This window comes from Melospiza georgiana, chromosome 2 (genome assembly GCF_028018845.1).
Source record: "Melospiza georgiana isolate bMelGeo1 chromosome 2, bMelGeo1.pri, whole genome shotgun sequence".
NCBI classification, from domain to species: Eukaryota; Metazoa; Chordata; class Aves; order Passeriformes; family Passerellidae; genus Melospiza; species Melospiza georgiana.
Genome location: NC_080431.1, coordinates 22,469,037 through 22,485,821, shown reverse-complemented (window position 1 = coordinate 22,485,821; position 16,785 = coordinate 22,469,037). Strand labels below are relative to the sequence as shown.

Here is a 16,785-nt window from a genome sequence, read left to right as displayed (position 1 = left end):
ACTCCTCTGTAAGAAGCACAGAAGAGCTCTTGTTCACTGCTCAGTGGAAATCTTTGCTCCCTGGAGCAATTCAAATGTCACCTGCAAAACAGGAGAAATTAATAATATAGAAATGCAAAGGTCATCTCTGGCCTGAAACTCTTTCTGAATATCCCACTGCAAAACTCACAGCAGAAATTCAGGAGTGCAGACACAGGTGACAACAATTAGAAGCACAGACATATTTCTGCAAGAAAAGGAGGTGAAAGCTCAGTTCTCACTGTCAGGCAGAGAAGAGACAAATCTAGATATTCAAAGTACTGAGTGTGTTTAGAAGAGTAAATTGGGGAATCCATCCATCCTCTTGTCATAAAAGGCAGCAAGGAGGGACACTCAATTACACTCAGAAGCAACATGTTTCAGCTGCAAAGGGGAATTTTTTTTGTAGCACTTAGCTCCTGAAACCAGTTGCCACAGCTTAGAGCATGTGGTTAAGACCAGCTCGGTGGACTCTTGGAAAGGCAGGAATATTCAGGAGTGCACATCTTTGTGCCACCTAACTTGACTCAAAAATCACTTCAGGCTGGACCTTAAAAGCCTGGCCTGCAGGAGCTGGGCTCAGCCAGGCAGTGCTCAGCAGAGCACACAGCAAGGCAATGCACCTGGAAATGCACTCGGCTGTGGGGGAGCAAGTGCTGCCCGGCCTCACGACGTGCTGCTCACCAAAGACAGAGCACGAAGCACAAGAGGAAAACCTTCTCAGTGGTTTAGTTCCCTCTCTCTGCTCCCTTCGTGATCCTGTGCCTTGGATAGCTTCACTCCCTGCTCAGCTCCCACAGGGAAGAGCTCACTCAGTAAATCTAGAGGTGACTGCAAGCTGTGAGGGATGGCAGTGCTGCAGGACAGAGTCAGCATTCAGAATGACCCTAGCAAAGATACATATGGAAAAAGATGCGTACAGCTCACTGAGGATGAAAGGAAGTGATTGCACATAGTGAAGAATAATCAGTTGCAGCTTTGCAGCAAAGGGGATGGGTAACTGTAGACAGTCAAATATAATGTTGAAGACAACACAAAATACAATGTGAAATTAATAAGAAACTGTAGAGATTGTTACATGGCAGGGGTTGCATTGCTGAATGTAGGTAAGGGTTCATGTACAGAGTAATACATGAGAAGAAAGAGGGGAACAACAAGCAAAGAGGAAAGGCAGAGGTCAAGGAAAGTTCAAACTCTGAATGAAGTGGGGTTGATTTGCAAGAAGGAAAGTGTGAGGTGAGGAATGATAAAATGCCTAATTTTAAACTCATCATTCCTGTCATCAATGCCTGTGTTTACTTATTTGCTGGGATTTTAGAGTCGATCAGTGATCCTAGGATGTCTACTTGTTGCTTATGGGGCTAACACTCTTAAAACTTACTTACCTGCTCCAGATAACTGCCACATTGCAATTGCCATTCCTCTACCTTATTAAACAGGGTAGAAACATATCTCTGACTGAGCTGGACTGCATAAACTGTCTTTATTGCTCTGATAGATTTCTGCACTGAACAACTAGAAGAAGCTACTAAGTCTCCTTCAGTCATTTCTGGATTGACTTTTTCCAGTGTACAAAACAAAAAATGTGACTGATCTTATAGCAGGTTATGATTCACCACCTAAAGTTTTGACATTTCTCTGGTGCAAAGAACCTTGTACCATCTCCCTATTAGCCTTCAATCTGCTGAAAGATCAGTAGAGGAAGTCTGAATGAGAACATAAGGCAAACTTGAAAGAAAAGAATTCTGGATATATTTACTACAAAGCTTCTGCACCCAGGGATTACTACACAGCCATTCAGATAGTACCTGCTGGATCATGGCACTGAAAGATGCCTACACATAAATACAGACGTCTGGAGTACAGCTGTCTAAACATCCACCAGAAAAATACCTAAACAGGGACTAGAACTTCCAGCAGATAATGCTAAAATGTAGAACATGCATGAACTGACCTCAGAGCACTCAGAGGCAATCATATGTGATCCATCCAAAAAGAAGCAAATGTCAGGAGCCTCATTCAGCACAGCAGCAAGGTCATATTTCCTCTCATGACCCTGGTGTGAACTGATGTGCCACAGCCACCTACCCTGCTGGGCAGCAGGGCCTCTCCAGGAGGAACACCAGAGACTCTGCTACATGAAAACCACCAAAAATAGCCTTTGATTATCAGTAGTCTTATATGACATCATTTCTTTCATTTTCACAGCTCTGTATAGTCTGCATAGTTCCACAGACTATGGACAATCGCAGATTATAACACAAATTCACTACTCCTTCAAAAGAGCAGCATTTGACTTCCAAGAGGACAACGGGGGTTAGGAATTGCAATATTGGGACCGGTCAGCAGAGGGCAAGGCCAGCGTCAAATCTGGGATGTTCGAAGCAGAGGCACTCTGGGCCCTACCCCTCTCCACAGTGCACTGGGCTTGACCAGCTTGGGTAGTGAATGGGTTCAGACCTTGTGCATCCCTTGTGCTCACCAAGACAAGACTCTCTGAGGCCATGTCTCAGGATGTTTCCTCTCCTTACAGAGAAAGTGAAGGTGACAGAAGATATCGAGCTTATAAACACACAAATCTCAGTGCAGAGTGAACTACAAGCACCCTGCACAACCAAAACATTCATCAACAGCATTCAGTCTTCTAGACAGGTAAAAGCAGAAGAGCTTTTCCAGGCATCATTTCACCCCCATGCTTCCATCTGCTCACCACTTCATTGAATTGTGGAGCACCATGTACACACATTCTCTAATGGGTGTTATTGAAGACATCTATTTTCCTTGACACCCTGGAGCCATGGCATAACTGAGTTAGGAAGTAACACCACATCAAGATAAATGTGTTTTGCAGCATCAGTAACAAGAGAAATGCCAGAGGAGCTGTGTTTTGAATGGGTTTTTTGCTTTGATTTGTAACCATGTCACAGACCAGCCTCAGCTACAGGTGACTGAGCTAAGTTTAACCTATAGAATGAGACATGAGAACTAGTCATGTGCAAAAGTACAATACAATTAATGTCTTGTTTCATCAAAGTAAATGAGCACTTTGGTGATCAAGAGAACAAGCAAAATTATTGCTATTGTATGTGAGGTTTGAAGAGGCTCTCCTATACTGTATTACATGAAAGAAAGTTTTTATCACAATTTCATTAGAATGACCTAGGGATATGATTTCCATACTTACCAAGCACTTTATTGAACAGGGGCCTACTTGTGCATATGAAGCTAAGCATCTTCACTACTAAGATAACACCTTTCTATCTTCCCCCTTTGTGAAAAAAGGGCATGGCTACTTAGCCTCAAGATTTTGCTATGATACTCTGTGCATTTCTGTTCAAAATCATCCAGAGTGCCTATTAATCAATCTGGATACAATACCAACTTTCCAAGGAAGCCAAGTGTTTATTGTGTATGTGTCTGAACTTGTTCCCAATGCCTATGTTTAGAACAAATAAAGACATAGATGACCATAACAAACAAGTAATATTTGTTGAGAGTTTACCTTATAATCAAATAAGATACTTTATCATTGAAGAAAACAAGTTTTCTGATTACATTAATGCATTATTTATCAGTGTAATTAGTACTACTCCAGAAAATGTCAAAGTACTCCTCAGCATATGTTTTGCAAAACCAGGTGCTAAAACTGAGTTCTGCAATATTTCCTTTTCAGAGTGGAAACACCTGTAAGAAAAAAACCCCACAACAAACCAACTTTTCTCATTGTTCTAGCCCCAGGCTTCTGAGGATCTATAATTTCACTGTTGATAGGTTGTAAGGCAGCTGTGAAGAGCAATAAACGTGTTTGTTTCCTCTTCAGCAGCAGAACATTTGATCTGTTGGTGGCCCCTGCCAGGGCTGGTTCAAAGCTTAATGAGCTGCATTAACTTTTAACAAGTGTTGTGGAAGAAAGAATATGTCTAAAAATTATCAGTAGTGCTGTTGTGTAAGTAACAGGACAGCAGGTGTAAACACAGAGCCAGAACAGCCAGAAAGTATCCTGACATTCTTCTTGCTTGACAAGCTTTATAGTGTAAACAAAAGAGTATCATCCAGTTCCTCCTGCCAAAAAGGGAATTACTCTTTGCTTTATTCTATTGTGAAATGCTACCTCACACAAAATTTACATTCACTTCCTGCTGACACTTATGCTGCTCTTTCCTTCATGTATCTCTTAGTCTATTTTTACAGCATTTTCATCTCCATTCTCACATCTCACAGTTTTTCATCACTTCAGAACTATTTCTCTCAACAACTTCTGCTTGACCCTTTTCTCTGTCTTCTGCCCCAGCAGAGAGCATCCTGATACAGAGGAAAAAGGCAGTGAGTATGCTGTGAGGAAGAATATGCTATAAAGCAGATACCACAGTAAGTTTGCTTTAAGAGGAACTGTTGCTTGTTAATTACAGCCAAAGTAAATTAAATGTCCCTGAATATAGAAGGATCATTTTATTTTTTAAAGATGCAAAAATGACTATTTAAAAAAAATTATCAAGCCATAGAGGAAAACTGACAGACTTGGAGGGAAGAAGAAGGAGTAGACCCCTTCTCAAGTTCTTGATAACTTTGTACAATGGAAAAAACACTGAATTTGTCATCTGTGCTAAGAGAGAAGACATGGCTCCACCACTTTCTGCATGCTTTGCCCTGATAGAGACTTACTGTAATGATGGAGCAGATGCTCACTACGGTTTTATCAGCAATAAGACTTTAAAGACACAGGGTTACTAACCTCTAAAGCAGACTTATCCTCTGAGACACTGAACTAATTGCACAATGAATCTGTGCTAGATGGAAGAAAAGTTCACAGGAACAGCAGCATGTGTCTTGACTCTTCTCCCTGCTTCACAACACTTAGCTGCAACATGTTTTCAAAAGTAAGCATGTACTGGACTTTTTAGAAAGTTACCCAGGTGCTATGCTAGGCTATTTTTTAAAATTTCATTTTCTTTTTTGTCATGGATGGAAGAACAGGAAAACAGTGATGCATTCTAGAAACTTTATTACACACTTTAAAAATGCCTTAAAATTAGCAGGCAAAATACTTGACAAAGAAGTAAACACACACAAATTAGTGCTATTGAGTCCCAGCATCCATAAGTGCACAGACCAGACCAGGAAAAGCAAGTTTCACTGGCTGCCACCATATTTTTGAGAAGCAACATTCGCATTAGTTTTCTTCGGAAGGAGCTGAGCAAGGATATTTGGCATAACCCCGGCTTGAGGAATGGTCACACCGGTAAAGAGCTTGTTCAGCTCATCATCATTTCTCACAGCCAGCAGAATGTGCCTGGGCAGGATTCTTGTCTTCTTGTTTTCACGTGCAGCGTTCCCTGCCAGCTCCAGGACCTCTGCAGTCAGGTACTCCATCACTGCAGTCAGGTAGATGGCAGCGCCAGAGCCAATCCTGGTGGCGTAGTTCCCGCTCCGCAGGTACCTGTAGACACGGCCCACAGGGAACTGCACACCTGCCCTGACTGATCTGCTCTTCCTGGATGCACTTCTAGGGCTGCCAGCCACTGCTTGCTTCTTTCCACGTCCAGACATTCCGGCAGCGAGGAGACACAGAGGGCTGGAGGTCTTCAAAGCACTTGGGCGCTACAGCTAATGGACAGCAAGAGGAGGCAACAGCAAGGTCAGCTCTGCTCTTCCACATCTAGGGGAAAGCTCATTCTCTGCTTGAGGACAGAGCTCACCACACACCACAGTTCATCAAGACCAGAGCTAAAACTTTAACAGTTACTGCCCTTTTCCAGCCTGCCTTTTAGGAGAAGGATCTCATAGCGAAACCTGTCAAGGGTTAGTGAAGTTAGATATGAAGGGCTCAAAAGGAGAGAGGCTTTCCCCTGCTACTTGGAGTGTATTTAGGATTGAGGCAAGGTGGGTCTTCTTCAGCAAGATTTTTTAAAACTGTTACCTCAAAGCTAACTTGAGGCCTGTCTCTTCTTTCAAGAGCAATCTGCATTATAACTTCTACTATCAAGTTACAACATCCCTCCATTTCAAATCCAAAAATGGAAAAATTCTTGCAGCCTACAGCTTGTTATACCCAAAATACTCCAGGAGATTTTCATACACAGCTTTAAATAATTCCCTAAGCTGTATTCTCTGGGTTCTATGCGAATACTACTGGAGGTCTTCTGTACCAGGAAAAGGATAAATTGATTTGGACAGCACAATGCAGACTGAAGAATAGAAATTACTATCTCATGATGAAGGAAATTCAGCCCAGCTATAATACTCTTACAACTGGGGTAGCAAAACTACTTATTTAAATAATATTTCTAGTCTATCAGTAAACAGGACAGTTAACTTCCAGCACAGCTGTTGACAACATACAAAAACACCCATCACTACATTAATATTTAGGGTTTTTAGTGAAAGATGTAACTATTAAAAAAAAAAATCAGGATAAGCTTTGAAAAGAAGGTGGAAAAGATAGTAAAACTTAAAAAAAAACCCAGCTGCTAATAAAATCTGAGCAAACTAAGCCCTTATAACTCCTTATCCCTATTACTAGGCAATACTTTTTCCAAATTATTCACAGTACAGTCATACTGTATAATAGAGGCAGCTAACTTACAAAATAACACAAAGCACATAACCTCAAATCTTCTACAATACATTATAAATGAAAAGTACATCACATTACCTTCAAAAACTCTTTTTTTTCCCCTAGTCTGTGCCTTGCTGGAACCTGCACCCAAGCACAAACACATCACATACAGTTGACCCTAGGCCCAGAACCTTTTTATTAGCAACTTTTTCTCCTCACCAGCAGGTCATCTGGGTCATTAATGAGTCATTTACACATGTGCTTCATCTTCCCTCACCTAATTTCTATTTGGGGCAAAATGAAGAAATACATTACAGCTGCTCAGAAGCAAGTTGGCTGGGGACCGGGGGAAGAAGGCTGGCTGTCTGCAGGGGCTGAGCCATAGCTCTATTTCAGCCTCACTGTGGCACTGCCAGCTCTCACCCACTCTGGCTGGAGTATTTCTGTCTGCACGCTATGTGTAAAAGCAATCCTCTTCTTCCTGCTGAAGCTTGATAGAAATGCATAGGGAAAATGGGCTTTGTAAATATATTTTTAGTTGGGTGGGAGGGAGAAACTGTGTTTTGCTTTTGATGTGTTCTGCATAGAGTCATGCTTGGTTCACAATGTGTCTGAGCCCCACTAAGTGATGTGATGGGGCTGCTCCTAAGATTTAGGCTTCTGCCCCCTCTTCTGGTAACTCTGTCCCAGATGGGGCTCACGGTTTACTGTGGCTTTGGTGCTGAGAGTGCTTGACTAGTTCCTCTTTGTTCACCTGGGCAAAAATCTCACCTCAGGCAAAGGAATATTTTTGAGCAGCCTTTAAAGAAATGAGTGCTCGCTTCCTGCTCATGCTCTTTCTGTGTTCATTTTCTGGCACTCAGAGTAGCTTCCAACCAGCAACATACAAGAGCCGTGGGTGTGAACAGTATTGCAGCCACAGAAGATGATTGTTTAAACCAGAGGTACTCCCAGAAGCACAGGCTCTGGCAAAATACTCAGACAACAAAACTGTCATGAACAGCTCAGCCTCTGGTTCTGCCTGCCAGACATCAGCTGTGGGTCAGAGCCTCACAGCATGTGCATTTGTGGCACTCACCCATTTTTCCTACAAGGATGAGCACTCAGTCTAAGCTGAGTGAGACTGAGTTTCCTGACACCTCAGGGCATTGAACAACCAGTATGGGGCATCCTCTGCATGTCCAAAAGCTCACCATGAGGACTGGCATCCTCTCAAAGCACAGGTGTCATTTCTCCGAATTCAGAGACAGAAAAGGTGGCTGTGCCTTCCCTTCAGTGACCTGGATTTAGCACAGGGAACGTGGCAAGCCCACTCCACAATAACTGGCTGCTAATGGGATGCCCAAAACATTACAATACGTGGAAGTGGGGCTTCTAAATTTTCATTTCAGCCCCTTGCTAGAGCTGAGATTCTTTAGGGCTCTTTTATGGGGACTGAGATCTGGGTAAGCATGCTATCCATTGGGCTGGAGCATAAAAGGAGGGGAAGGGAGGCAGGAGCAGGTCTTTTCCCTCTGCTATGTGTCTTTGAAAAGCAAGCTGAAAAGATCTGCTCAGTTCTTTGAAAGGGCAAGCCTAGGTGTCTGTTTGTTTGGAATGGGATGTGATTCACCACATCTGACACACTTCTCAGTGTTTTCTGAGTTATACTTTAACACGGACTCAAAACTGAAATAAAAGTAACTATGAAGAGACAAATTTCTGGTAATTTCAGTTGGCTATCATCCAATCATAGGAATACTGCAAGTACACCTGATTATGCCTAGTAAGAATAGATAATATAGACTTAATTGCTTATTTTATTTATTTAATTTTTTAACAGATCAGGGAAAGGAAATAAGAAGATAAACCAGTAGGGAAACAAAGGAGGGTATGAAATGCAAACAGATAAAAAAGGCCCAGTGAAATGGAAACAGAAGTTATGGGGAATCACAGAAAAAGACTGGAAGGGACCACAGTGAGTCACCTATCCAGCCTCCCTGCTCAAGCATGGCTATTCCACGTCAGGTTGGAAGGGGCTTGTGTGGAAATATGTTAAATTATGTCAAATTATGAGCAACCCGGTTTACTGGAAGGTGTGCCTGCCCATGTCAGGGGGATGGATTTTCGATCTTCAGAGTGCCTTCCACCCGCTCTGTGACCCCTCCTGACGGCCCGTACCGGCCCCAGCCCTCCCTCGGCCGGGACCATCCTTATTAGGCGCTGCGGGAAGCGGCGGCTGTGGCGCTGCTGGGCCCGCCCGCCGGGAGCGCCGCCTCCTCCGGCCGCGCCGCGCACGCCGGGACCGGCCCTGCCCGGCCTTGCCCAGCGCCGCTGCCCGGGCCCGGCCCGGCCCGGCCCCGCCGGCACCATGCAGGTGAGCAGCTGCCCCCGGTCCCCGCTCCGGCCTGTGCGGGCGGTGCTGCGGGGCCTGCCCGCCAGGGCCCGGGCCGGGCCGCACCCTGGGCTGGGCCCGCCGGCAGCCACGGGCCGCCCTCCCCGGCCGAGGGCCTGGGGCGGCCCGGGTTCGTGCCGCTCTCTCGGGGCAGAGGCGGCTGTCACGGGGCGGTGCTGTTCGGCAGCTCCATGGCTGCGTTTGTGGCAGTTTGTTGCTTTCTTTGCAGCTACGGTACTTATTTCACTACCGTCGGCGTTTCAGGCACTGCATCAGTGCGATAGTAAATGATAGTAAATGCGGGGTTGAGGGAAAGGTGACCACGGTCAGGACGGGGAAAAAAAGTCTGGCGTTATGTTTGTTGAGCTACATTGTTCTTTATTTTCTTTTTTTTCTCCCCTTCTGCCCCCTACCCCTCCCTTCCTGTCCCGGATAGTCCATAAGTACTGGGGCTGAGTCAGAGAAGAGAAGTAGTTGTATGGCTGTGAACAGACCTGGTGTAAGGTGTGCTGATACAAGCTATAGCAAAGCACTAGGTGTGTTCAGTTTCTAAACTGGACCTAGGCCAAGACAACAGGGAAGCACAAGTAACCTATAGGTGCTTATCACTGAGATTTCTTCTATTTTAAAAACTAAAATTGCTAAATAGGAAAATTTCATACTCAGCTACTCTGCTTTTCACCAATACGCAGGGGGGTATTGGCCTTGTTTTGCAGGATTGTTGCAACTATTTTACAGTAAAATCTCAGGAATAGTCTAGCTGTAGATTTAGATGTGAATCCTTAGCAATGGGCTTGGCTGACAGAAATGGCTTGCTTATCTCTAACCACTTATACAGTCACTCTGACTTGAATCTGACAAGGAGATGTACTGAGTCCATAAGGTTGGTGTCTGTGTGTGTCATGTCACTAGTGCTTCCTGATGCAGTGGCCCTTGATTTGGTGGCCTGTCCTGCTGAGGGTCTATAAGGAAGCCCTCAGGTTAGCACACTGCTCTGTCACCCAGTTAATACCCTCTCCTTTGGTCTCACTTTGTGAGAGATGCAGCAGTGGTTGCAATGCTTCAAACTTTGGTACCCAGCCAAGACCTCCTGTATGTGCTGTGAGTGGAATGGAATAAAACAAAGTCAGTCTTCAGGGTACTGCAGGTCTGGGGCTGGAAAGAAGCCCGGTGTCAGGAGGATCCATCCAGTTACCAGTTTAGCAACTGTGTTAAGTTCTGGAAGTGATAAAATTCACCTTGAATAAATAATCATCCATTTGTTGTTCTGCTCTAGGATCCAAATAAAGACACGGAGTGGAATGACATTCTGCGCAAGAAAGGGATCCTTCCTCCAAAGGAAAATGTGGAGGAACAGGAACGGGCAAAGGAAGAGGAGCAGTTTGCCATCCTTCAGAAATCTCTGGGTGAGTGACAAGCCAACTCAGGCAGCAGCAGAACAAGCCTTGGAATGGCTCCTGGGGGAAGCTTTCTCAAAGAAATGACCAACAATTTTGTGTGCCACACAGCCAAAGTGATTTCAGCTTCTTATAATTAAGTGACTTTATTTATATTCCTACTGTTGTTAGGAATAAGCGTACTTCAGCCAAGGTGTAATTAGAAGGATGGAATGAGAGGTAAATACTATGGGACCATTTTGACCACCACAGCTGTAAACAGGTCTGACCTTACAGAAAATTTCCATGTGGAAACATTATGAGGATATGGGGCACCATTCAGGAATACTCTGCATTATTTGACTTTAGTCTTCAAATTATTTATTTTAGTCTTTAAACAGGCACAGGTGTTTGTGCTTAATAAATGTTTGTAACACTTATTGTCTGTTTATTATGTGATGCTGTTGGAGAACTCTTAGGAGTTAAATATTGATATATAGATTTGAATATTGATCTTGAAAGTTAGATGTTGAGAGTTTGGGATAAGGGTACTCATTCTCCTTTTTAAACACAGGCCTCTAAACAAAAACATTTCCAAGGACTTCATTACTTCAGATTACCTTAAATTTAATTCTTCTTTTTCAAAGCTTAGTGCCCCACAGGACTGCAGTGTGTCATTTTCCAGGTCTGTAGGGATACCAAAGCTTCATCTGTGCAGGGTGATCAGCTGTTAGTGGTATCAAACAAATACATTCCTGAGCACATGGATTCTTCCAGCACAGGAACATTTACTTTTTATGGAAGTAAATATTTGAAAACTGAAACAGGAGCAGTGCAAAGGGAATCTGCCAGGTGCATGTCTGTGCTGCAGCTGCTAAGATTGAAAGCTCATGCAGGTAGTGGGGTGCTAGTCTAGGCAGCCTTCGGCTCAGAGGCCTTTTCCATCATATTCTTTCCATGTGTATGTCTAAAGCACATAACACTTCCTAACAATCCAGTAGGAATAATAATGACAAGCTGAGAAAGCTGAGGCTGCTTAGCCTGGAGAGGAGAAGGCTTGGGGGAGAACTTTAGCATATTCTTTTTAGAATCATAGAATAGAACCATAGAATATGCTGTGTTGGAAGGGACCCACAAGGATCATTGAAGTCCCAACTCCTAAAGGCAGTTCCAACTTTGAGACCATGTAGTGGTAGATAGGACAAGGGGGGATGGTTTTAAGGTGAAGGACAGTAGGCTTAGATTAGATATTAAGAAGAAATTCTTTGCTGTGAGGGTTGTGAAGCACTGGAACAGGTTGCCCAGAGAAGTTGTGGATGTCCCATTGCTGGAAGTGTTCAAGGCCAGGTTTCATGGGCCTTTGAGCAACCTGGTTTAGTAGGAGGTGTCCCTTTTGGCAGGGAGGGTTGGAGCTGGGTGATTTTTAAGGTCCCTTTCAACCAAGCCATTCTATTGTTCTAAGATAATATTTTTTAAAAATTCACTGCATACTTCCTATTAATCTGTCTTTAGAGTAAATAAATTCTGTTGGACTGATGAAAGATAATGAGTGTTAATCCTGGAATGAGGTTTTTGCTGATTAAATGTTTCTTCTATTCTAGTAAAAACTTATGAGGACATGACTCTGGAAGAGCTAGAAGAGAATGAAGATGAATTTAATGAGGAAGATGAGAGAGCTATTGAAATGTACAGGTCAGAACAGCTTGCACAATTTGGCTTTAATGATAATTGGAGGGTCTTTCTTTTATATGCTTTTAGATATTGTTGAAGAGAAAGGATGTTTTTAGGATGATGGAAGAAGGGGGTTGTGTTTCTGGTCTCTTGTGGAGCTTCTAAGTGTCTTTAAAAGGATAACAGCTTTTGAATTCAGTATCCTTTATCTACAGCCCAGCTTTGCAGAGATAATGTACACCTGCTGAGTGTATGGCCAGAGATCCTGAGAGCTTTGAAAATCACCTCCAGTATTTCCTAATTCTTGTGTCAATGAGATTAAGGTGCTGCAGATTTGCATAATTATTGTTGGTTTCCCCTCTATCTTGTAATGTCTCTCATGGCTTTTGCCATTTAGGTTGGTAGTGTATTATCTGGAGAAGAAAAGTCTAGTGAGGCCAGAAAGGAGAAAAAAAAAAGGCATTTCATGAATCACAGATTTACTTCTTGCGCGTGGCTTTAGCCCATGATGCAAATACAAGGGCATGTACTGTGTCATTTTGCTTTTATTGCTCTGGGGTTAGAAGAAGTTTGTAATTTGTCTCTGATGTCTGGGCCTCAGCCAGCTCCTTTTAGTTACATTCTGTCAAAAGAAATGCATCTATTCACAGGATGTCTTTTTCATTCCTGGCTATCCAGGCAGCAAAGGTTAGCAGAAATGAAGGCAGCTCAAATGAAGAATAAATTCGGGGAAGTCTTGGAGATTTCGGGAAAAGATTATGTTCAAGAAGTTACAAAAGCTGGAAAAGGTATATGGGTGGTCTTACACCTCTACAAACAAGGGTAAGATTTCTTTTTTTAAACCATTAAACCTTGCACTGTCAATAGCTGAAAGTGCAAGGTAAATGTATAGTTATTGTGGAACTAAGGACTGATTTTGGAGTTCTAAGAAATAAAAACAAATTAGTAATTATAATAAAAACAAATTAGTAATTTTAATACTGTTGAGACAAGACTGCTGAACTTCATTCTAGAATGATGTTACCATGAGGTGGCTTTTTTATACATCTCTACAACACAGCAAGAGGTGTACCATACAGCTTCCATTGAGGTAGCTGCTGCCACTGAAATATCCAAGCTTTGGAAATTATTCTGGATCAAATGCAAGGGGCTGTGAATAGGAAGGATCAATGTGTATTTAGCTTGGTTTCTAGTGGCATACAAATGAAGTGAGCAAGGTTTGCAGTCCTGTCACCATGATAGAAAACCTTGTCAAAAAGGTCTGTTAACGTTGCTAGATTTTTTTTTTTGGAATTGTTATGAATACTTGCTGTTGTTTTTTGGTCTCTAATTGCCTCATAGGTGTTGATCATTTGCATACCTTCTTCCAGAAGCAGCTTTGCTTTTATTTTGCCCCTGCTCATGCACCTTCTAAGTATCTTAAATTTATTAACCAGTTTCCCTGAATACAAAGGGGGTAGAGGGGAAGGTTGCATTATTAATATATTAAGACAAAAAACCCACCATGCACCAAAATCTCCAGTGGTGCTGATCTCCTTTGAGTGCTGAAACACAGAAGTTGCTTTTGCTACTTTTGTCTTTGCAGAAAGTCATCAATGTGATATTTCTGACCTTTCTTCTGGAGCTGTTTACTTTTTAAGTTGTCTCTTGTTTTCTCCTTTTGTGTGCCTGTTGCTGTTCTTCTCAGAATTCCACTCTGTGCCTTAATAAATCAACATATGAGTGGGCTTGCAAAGAAGTTCAGAGATGTGAAATTCATCAAAGCTATCTCTACCACCTGCATTCCCAACTACCCCGATAAGAACCTGCCCACGATATTTGTGTACCTGGAGGGAGACATCAAAGCTCAGTTCATTGGGCCCTTGGTGTTTGGTGGCATGAACCTGACAAGGGATGGTGAGTGTCTGCATCTCTGCTCTTCCTAAGGAAAAGCAAAACTGCATTGCTGGGAATGAGAGAAATGAGGCATAGGAAGAGAAGGGAGGTACTGAAAATGATACTACATTTTTTTCCCCCCTATGGCTCAACCACATGCTGTCTTGTAAAAGCAGTGATAGGCCAACATGTAGGTATTTGTCTTGTGTGTGCAAGTATTTGTGCCCCGTGTTGGGTGAAACAAATTTTGCTGGATATATTAAAGGGTAAACAGTACCCATGCATGTTCTTAGAGTGTCTGGGACATGAACAACTGCCCTTGCCAGCAGTGATATGATAATCTGTGCACTTGCCTATTGGATTGTAGGGCTCCTTGTTACATTTTCAAGATGATGGCATATGTTTGTCTGCTGTCCCTGACTGAGTCAGCTTAATTCAGTAATCACAGAAAGTGTGTACTGTGATTACTGAATTAAGTCACAATTAAATACTGTGTACTGACATTTCTGCACTTTTCTTTTATGTCTTCCTTCTCCCCTAAGCACATCTGCCTTCCACTAAAGATTCAAGAAAGTGTGAGGTTGAGTTCATTATTCTGTAATATCTGAAAGAAATTAGATTTGATGATAGGATTATCAGCAGCAGTAGGAGAATGGTTTCAACTGAATGTGTTGTATTGATTTTCTACCACTTCTGGGAAGCAATCCATTCCAATTTGGGCCTACTGCTGGTGGTGAAGTCTCTCTTTACTGTCTTAAGGAACTAATACTTAGTGTGTGATGTAGAGGCAAAGGGGTGAATTCTATTTACAAGGTATGTCTCTGGAAAATACCTGTAATTCAGATGTGTAAATGATTTTTTTCCACAATTTTTTGCCCTTTATTAAATTTATTCCCTGCCTCTTCTGATTGTATATGCTCAGTATATGATGGGAGCAGCTGTAAAGTATGAGCAGTATTCTTTCACTGGCAATAGATGTGCAAACATGTCTTCTGCCCTTATGTGGTTAGAAGGAGGTAGAATTCACTTTCACTGGGAGAGTTGCCTCTAAAGCTGCTGCTTGGTATCCATCACCTCTTTTGCACTCCTGGTTGCAAGGTGAGCAGGGTGTCACTGGGGATGTCACTGTCACAGAGCAGTACCCTGACCTTTGTGCCAGCACTAGGGACTGGGAAAGGAGGGATTGGATGGAGCTGGTGTGGTAAACAGGCCAGGAGCTTGGATCTGGGTATGAAGAGGAGGAGGGCCCTGATGTGGTGGTGGTGGTGGTAGGATGATGAGGGAAGTTAGCTGAGGAGCCAAGGATGGGCTTTCTCCAGTTTGCTGCCCTGCATTCATGACTCTTGTTTTGCACTGCACAGAATTGGAGTGGAAGATTTCTGAGTCGGGTGCCATCAAGACAGACCTCGAAGAGAACCCCAGGAAGCAGATCCAGGACCAGCTCATGTCCTCAATCAGGGCTTGTGTCCCAGCCAGAGGGGAGAGTGACTCAGAGGATGACTAACTCCTGCATCTGCAGCCAGATTGATGCAGTGCACTGGCAGCCAGTGCTCCCACCTCAGGCACTGGAGACACTCCTCAAGGCCTTGCTGAGCCCCAGAAGGGTGGCCTTTCAAGACAGTCATTCTGGAAACCTCTAGAAAGTAAAAACATTTCTGTTTTTTTAAAAATTGCAGCTTCACTTAAGATGCTGAAAGACATTTTGTATAGTGAAGTCTGAGTAAATCTTACTCAAAGGTTTTAAAATACAGATATGAGTACAAATAGGTCTCTTGTTATTATTTTCATAGTAAATTGCTGCTTCTTAAAAAATTTGAAATATGAAGTGGTTGTAAGTGCACTGTTTTTAACAAGCTAAAGTTGTACAAATCAAATCTAAATAGCTGTCTCAAATAATTGCTTATGGCACTTAAATGGACCATCTCTTAGCCCACTGTGCTCTGACAGCCTGGACTTCACAGAGAGCTGAGGGGTGGTACCCATGATGCAGGGGCTTCTCAAGGTGGTGTGTGGTCCTCTGCAGAGATGTGCTGGCACCAGAGGGACAGCATGAGGCTGTAAACTGGGATTCCAGGCATCTTGAGAGAGGCCTTGAGGATGGCCAGCCTCTCCTGGGACCTGCTGAGTCCCAAGCTCCACTTCTGAGTTAGCAGCAATGTTTTGCCTGTCACAAGGGCTGAACTTCCTGCACCGTCTTGCGGGTTAATTGCAGAATAAAATTCCAGATGGTGGTGCTCAAGTGTGAAACTGCTGATTTCTTCAACCAGATCAGAAGTCAGGTGTTCCTACAGTAGTGCCACTGCCATATGGGAGGGAGGATGATGTTTGAGGAACTGACATCTTGCTACATTAAAGACTTCCATTTTCCAGCTACAGTAATAATAACTGAAGCCTTAGAAGAGCATAAACTTAACTACTACCTTGATTATAGATCTGCTGATATTTGGAGCTGCTTGATTACTTTGGGTTGGATTTAATGTCCACCTGCACTTTCAGTTGGTCTACACTCAGGCTAACAGTCTCCAAGAGCTCTTGCTACTGAAGCTGCCCCAATGACATTTTGCTGTATTGCTGATGGATTCTGTGGATGGATGGTACACAATGCTATACTCAAAAAGCAGTGTTACTTAAAAAAAATTTTTATTAGTTTGTAGTGACTTTCAAGCCTGATTCTGGCACTCTAAAACAAATCAATGTGAAATCCAAACAGCAACTAACTGTTCTTTCAGGTGAGGTTGTAAGATCCTGGTGGAGAGCTTCCTCTTAGAGATGTGAATGGTGATTTGAGTTTCACTTGTCTCTTTTCTTTTAGTGTTTTTTGGCAGAGTAGCTAAAATATTGATCTTGTGTGAGTGAGCCAAATGCAGCACAATAGAAGCTGATAGATCCTGAATATTATTACATAGCAGCCCTCT

General features: G+C 43.0%; 2 protein-coding genes across 2 annotated transcripts; one reads left to right on the top strand and one right to left on the bottom strand.

Annotated features, from left to right (window-relative positions):
- Window positions 1–5,148: 5,148 nt before the first annotated feature.
- On the bottom strand, window positions 5,149–5,565 carry LOC131096643 (histone H2A-beta, sperm-like). The gene has a single exon (XM_058045113.1). The coding sequence runs from the start codon at window positions 5,563–5,565 to the stop codon at window positions 5,149–5,151; it is 417 nt and encodes a 138-aa protein (XP_057901096.1).
- Window positions 5,566–8,857: 3,292 nt separating this feature from the next.
- Window positions 8,858–15,634, top strand: PDCL3 (phosducin like 3). Its single transcript, XM_058018940.1, has 6 exons — window positions 8,858–8,930; window positions 10,225–10,354; window positions 11,926–12,016; window positions 12,674–12,817; window positions 13,683–13,891; window positions 15,232–15,634. Exons 1-6 carry the CDS (start codon window positions 8,925–8,927, stop codon window positions 15,372–15,374), a joined length of 723 nt encoding a protein of 240 aa, XP_057874923.1. The 5' UTR covers window positions 8,858–8,924; the 3' UTR covers window positions 15,375–15,634.
- Window positions 15,635–16,785: the final 1,151 nt, after the last annotated feature.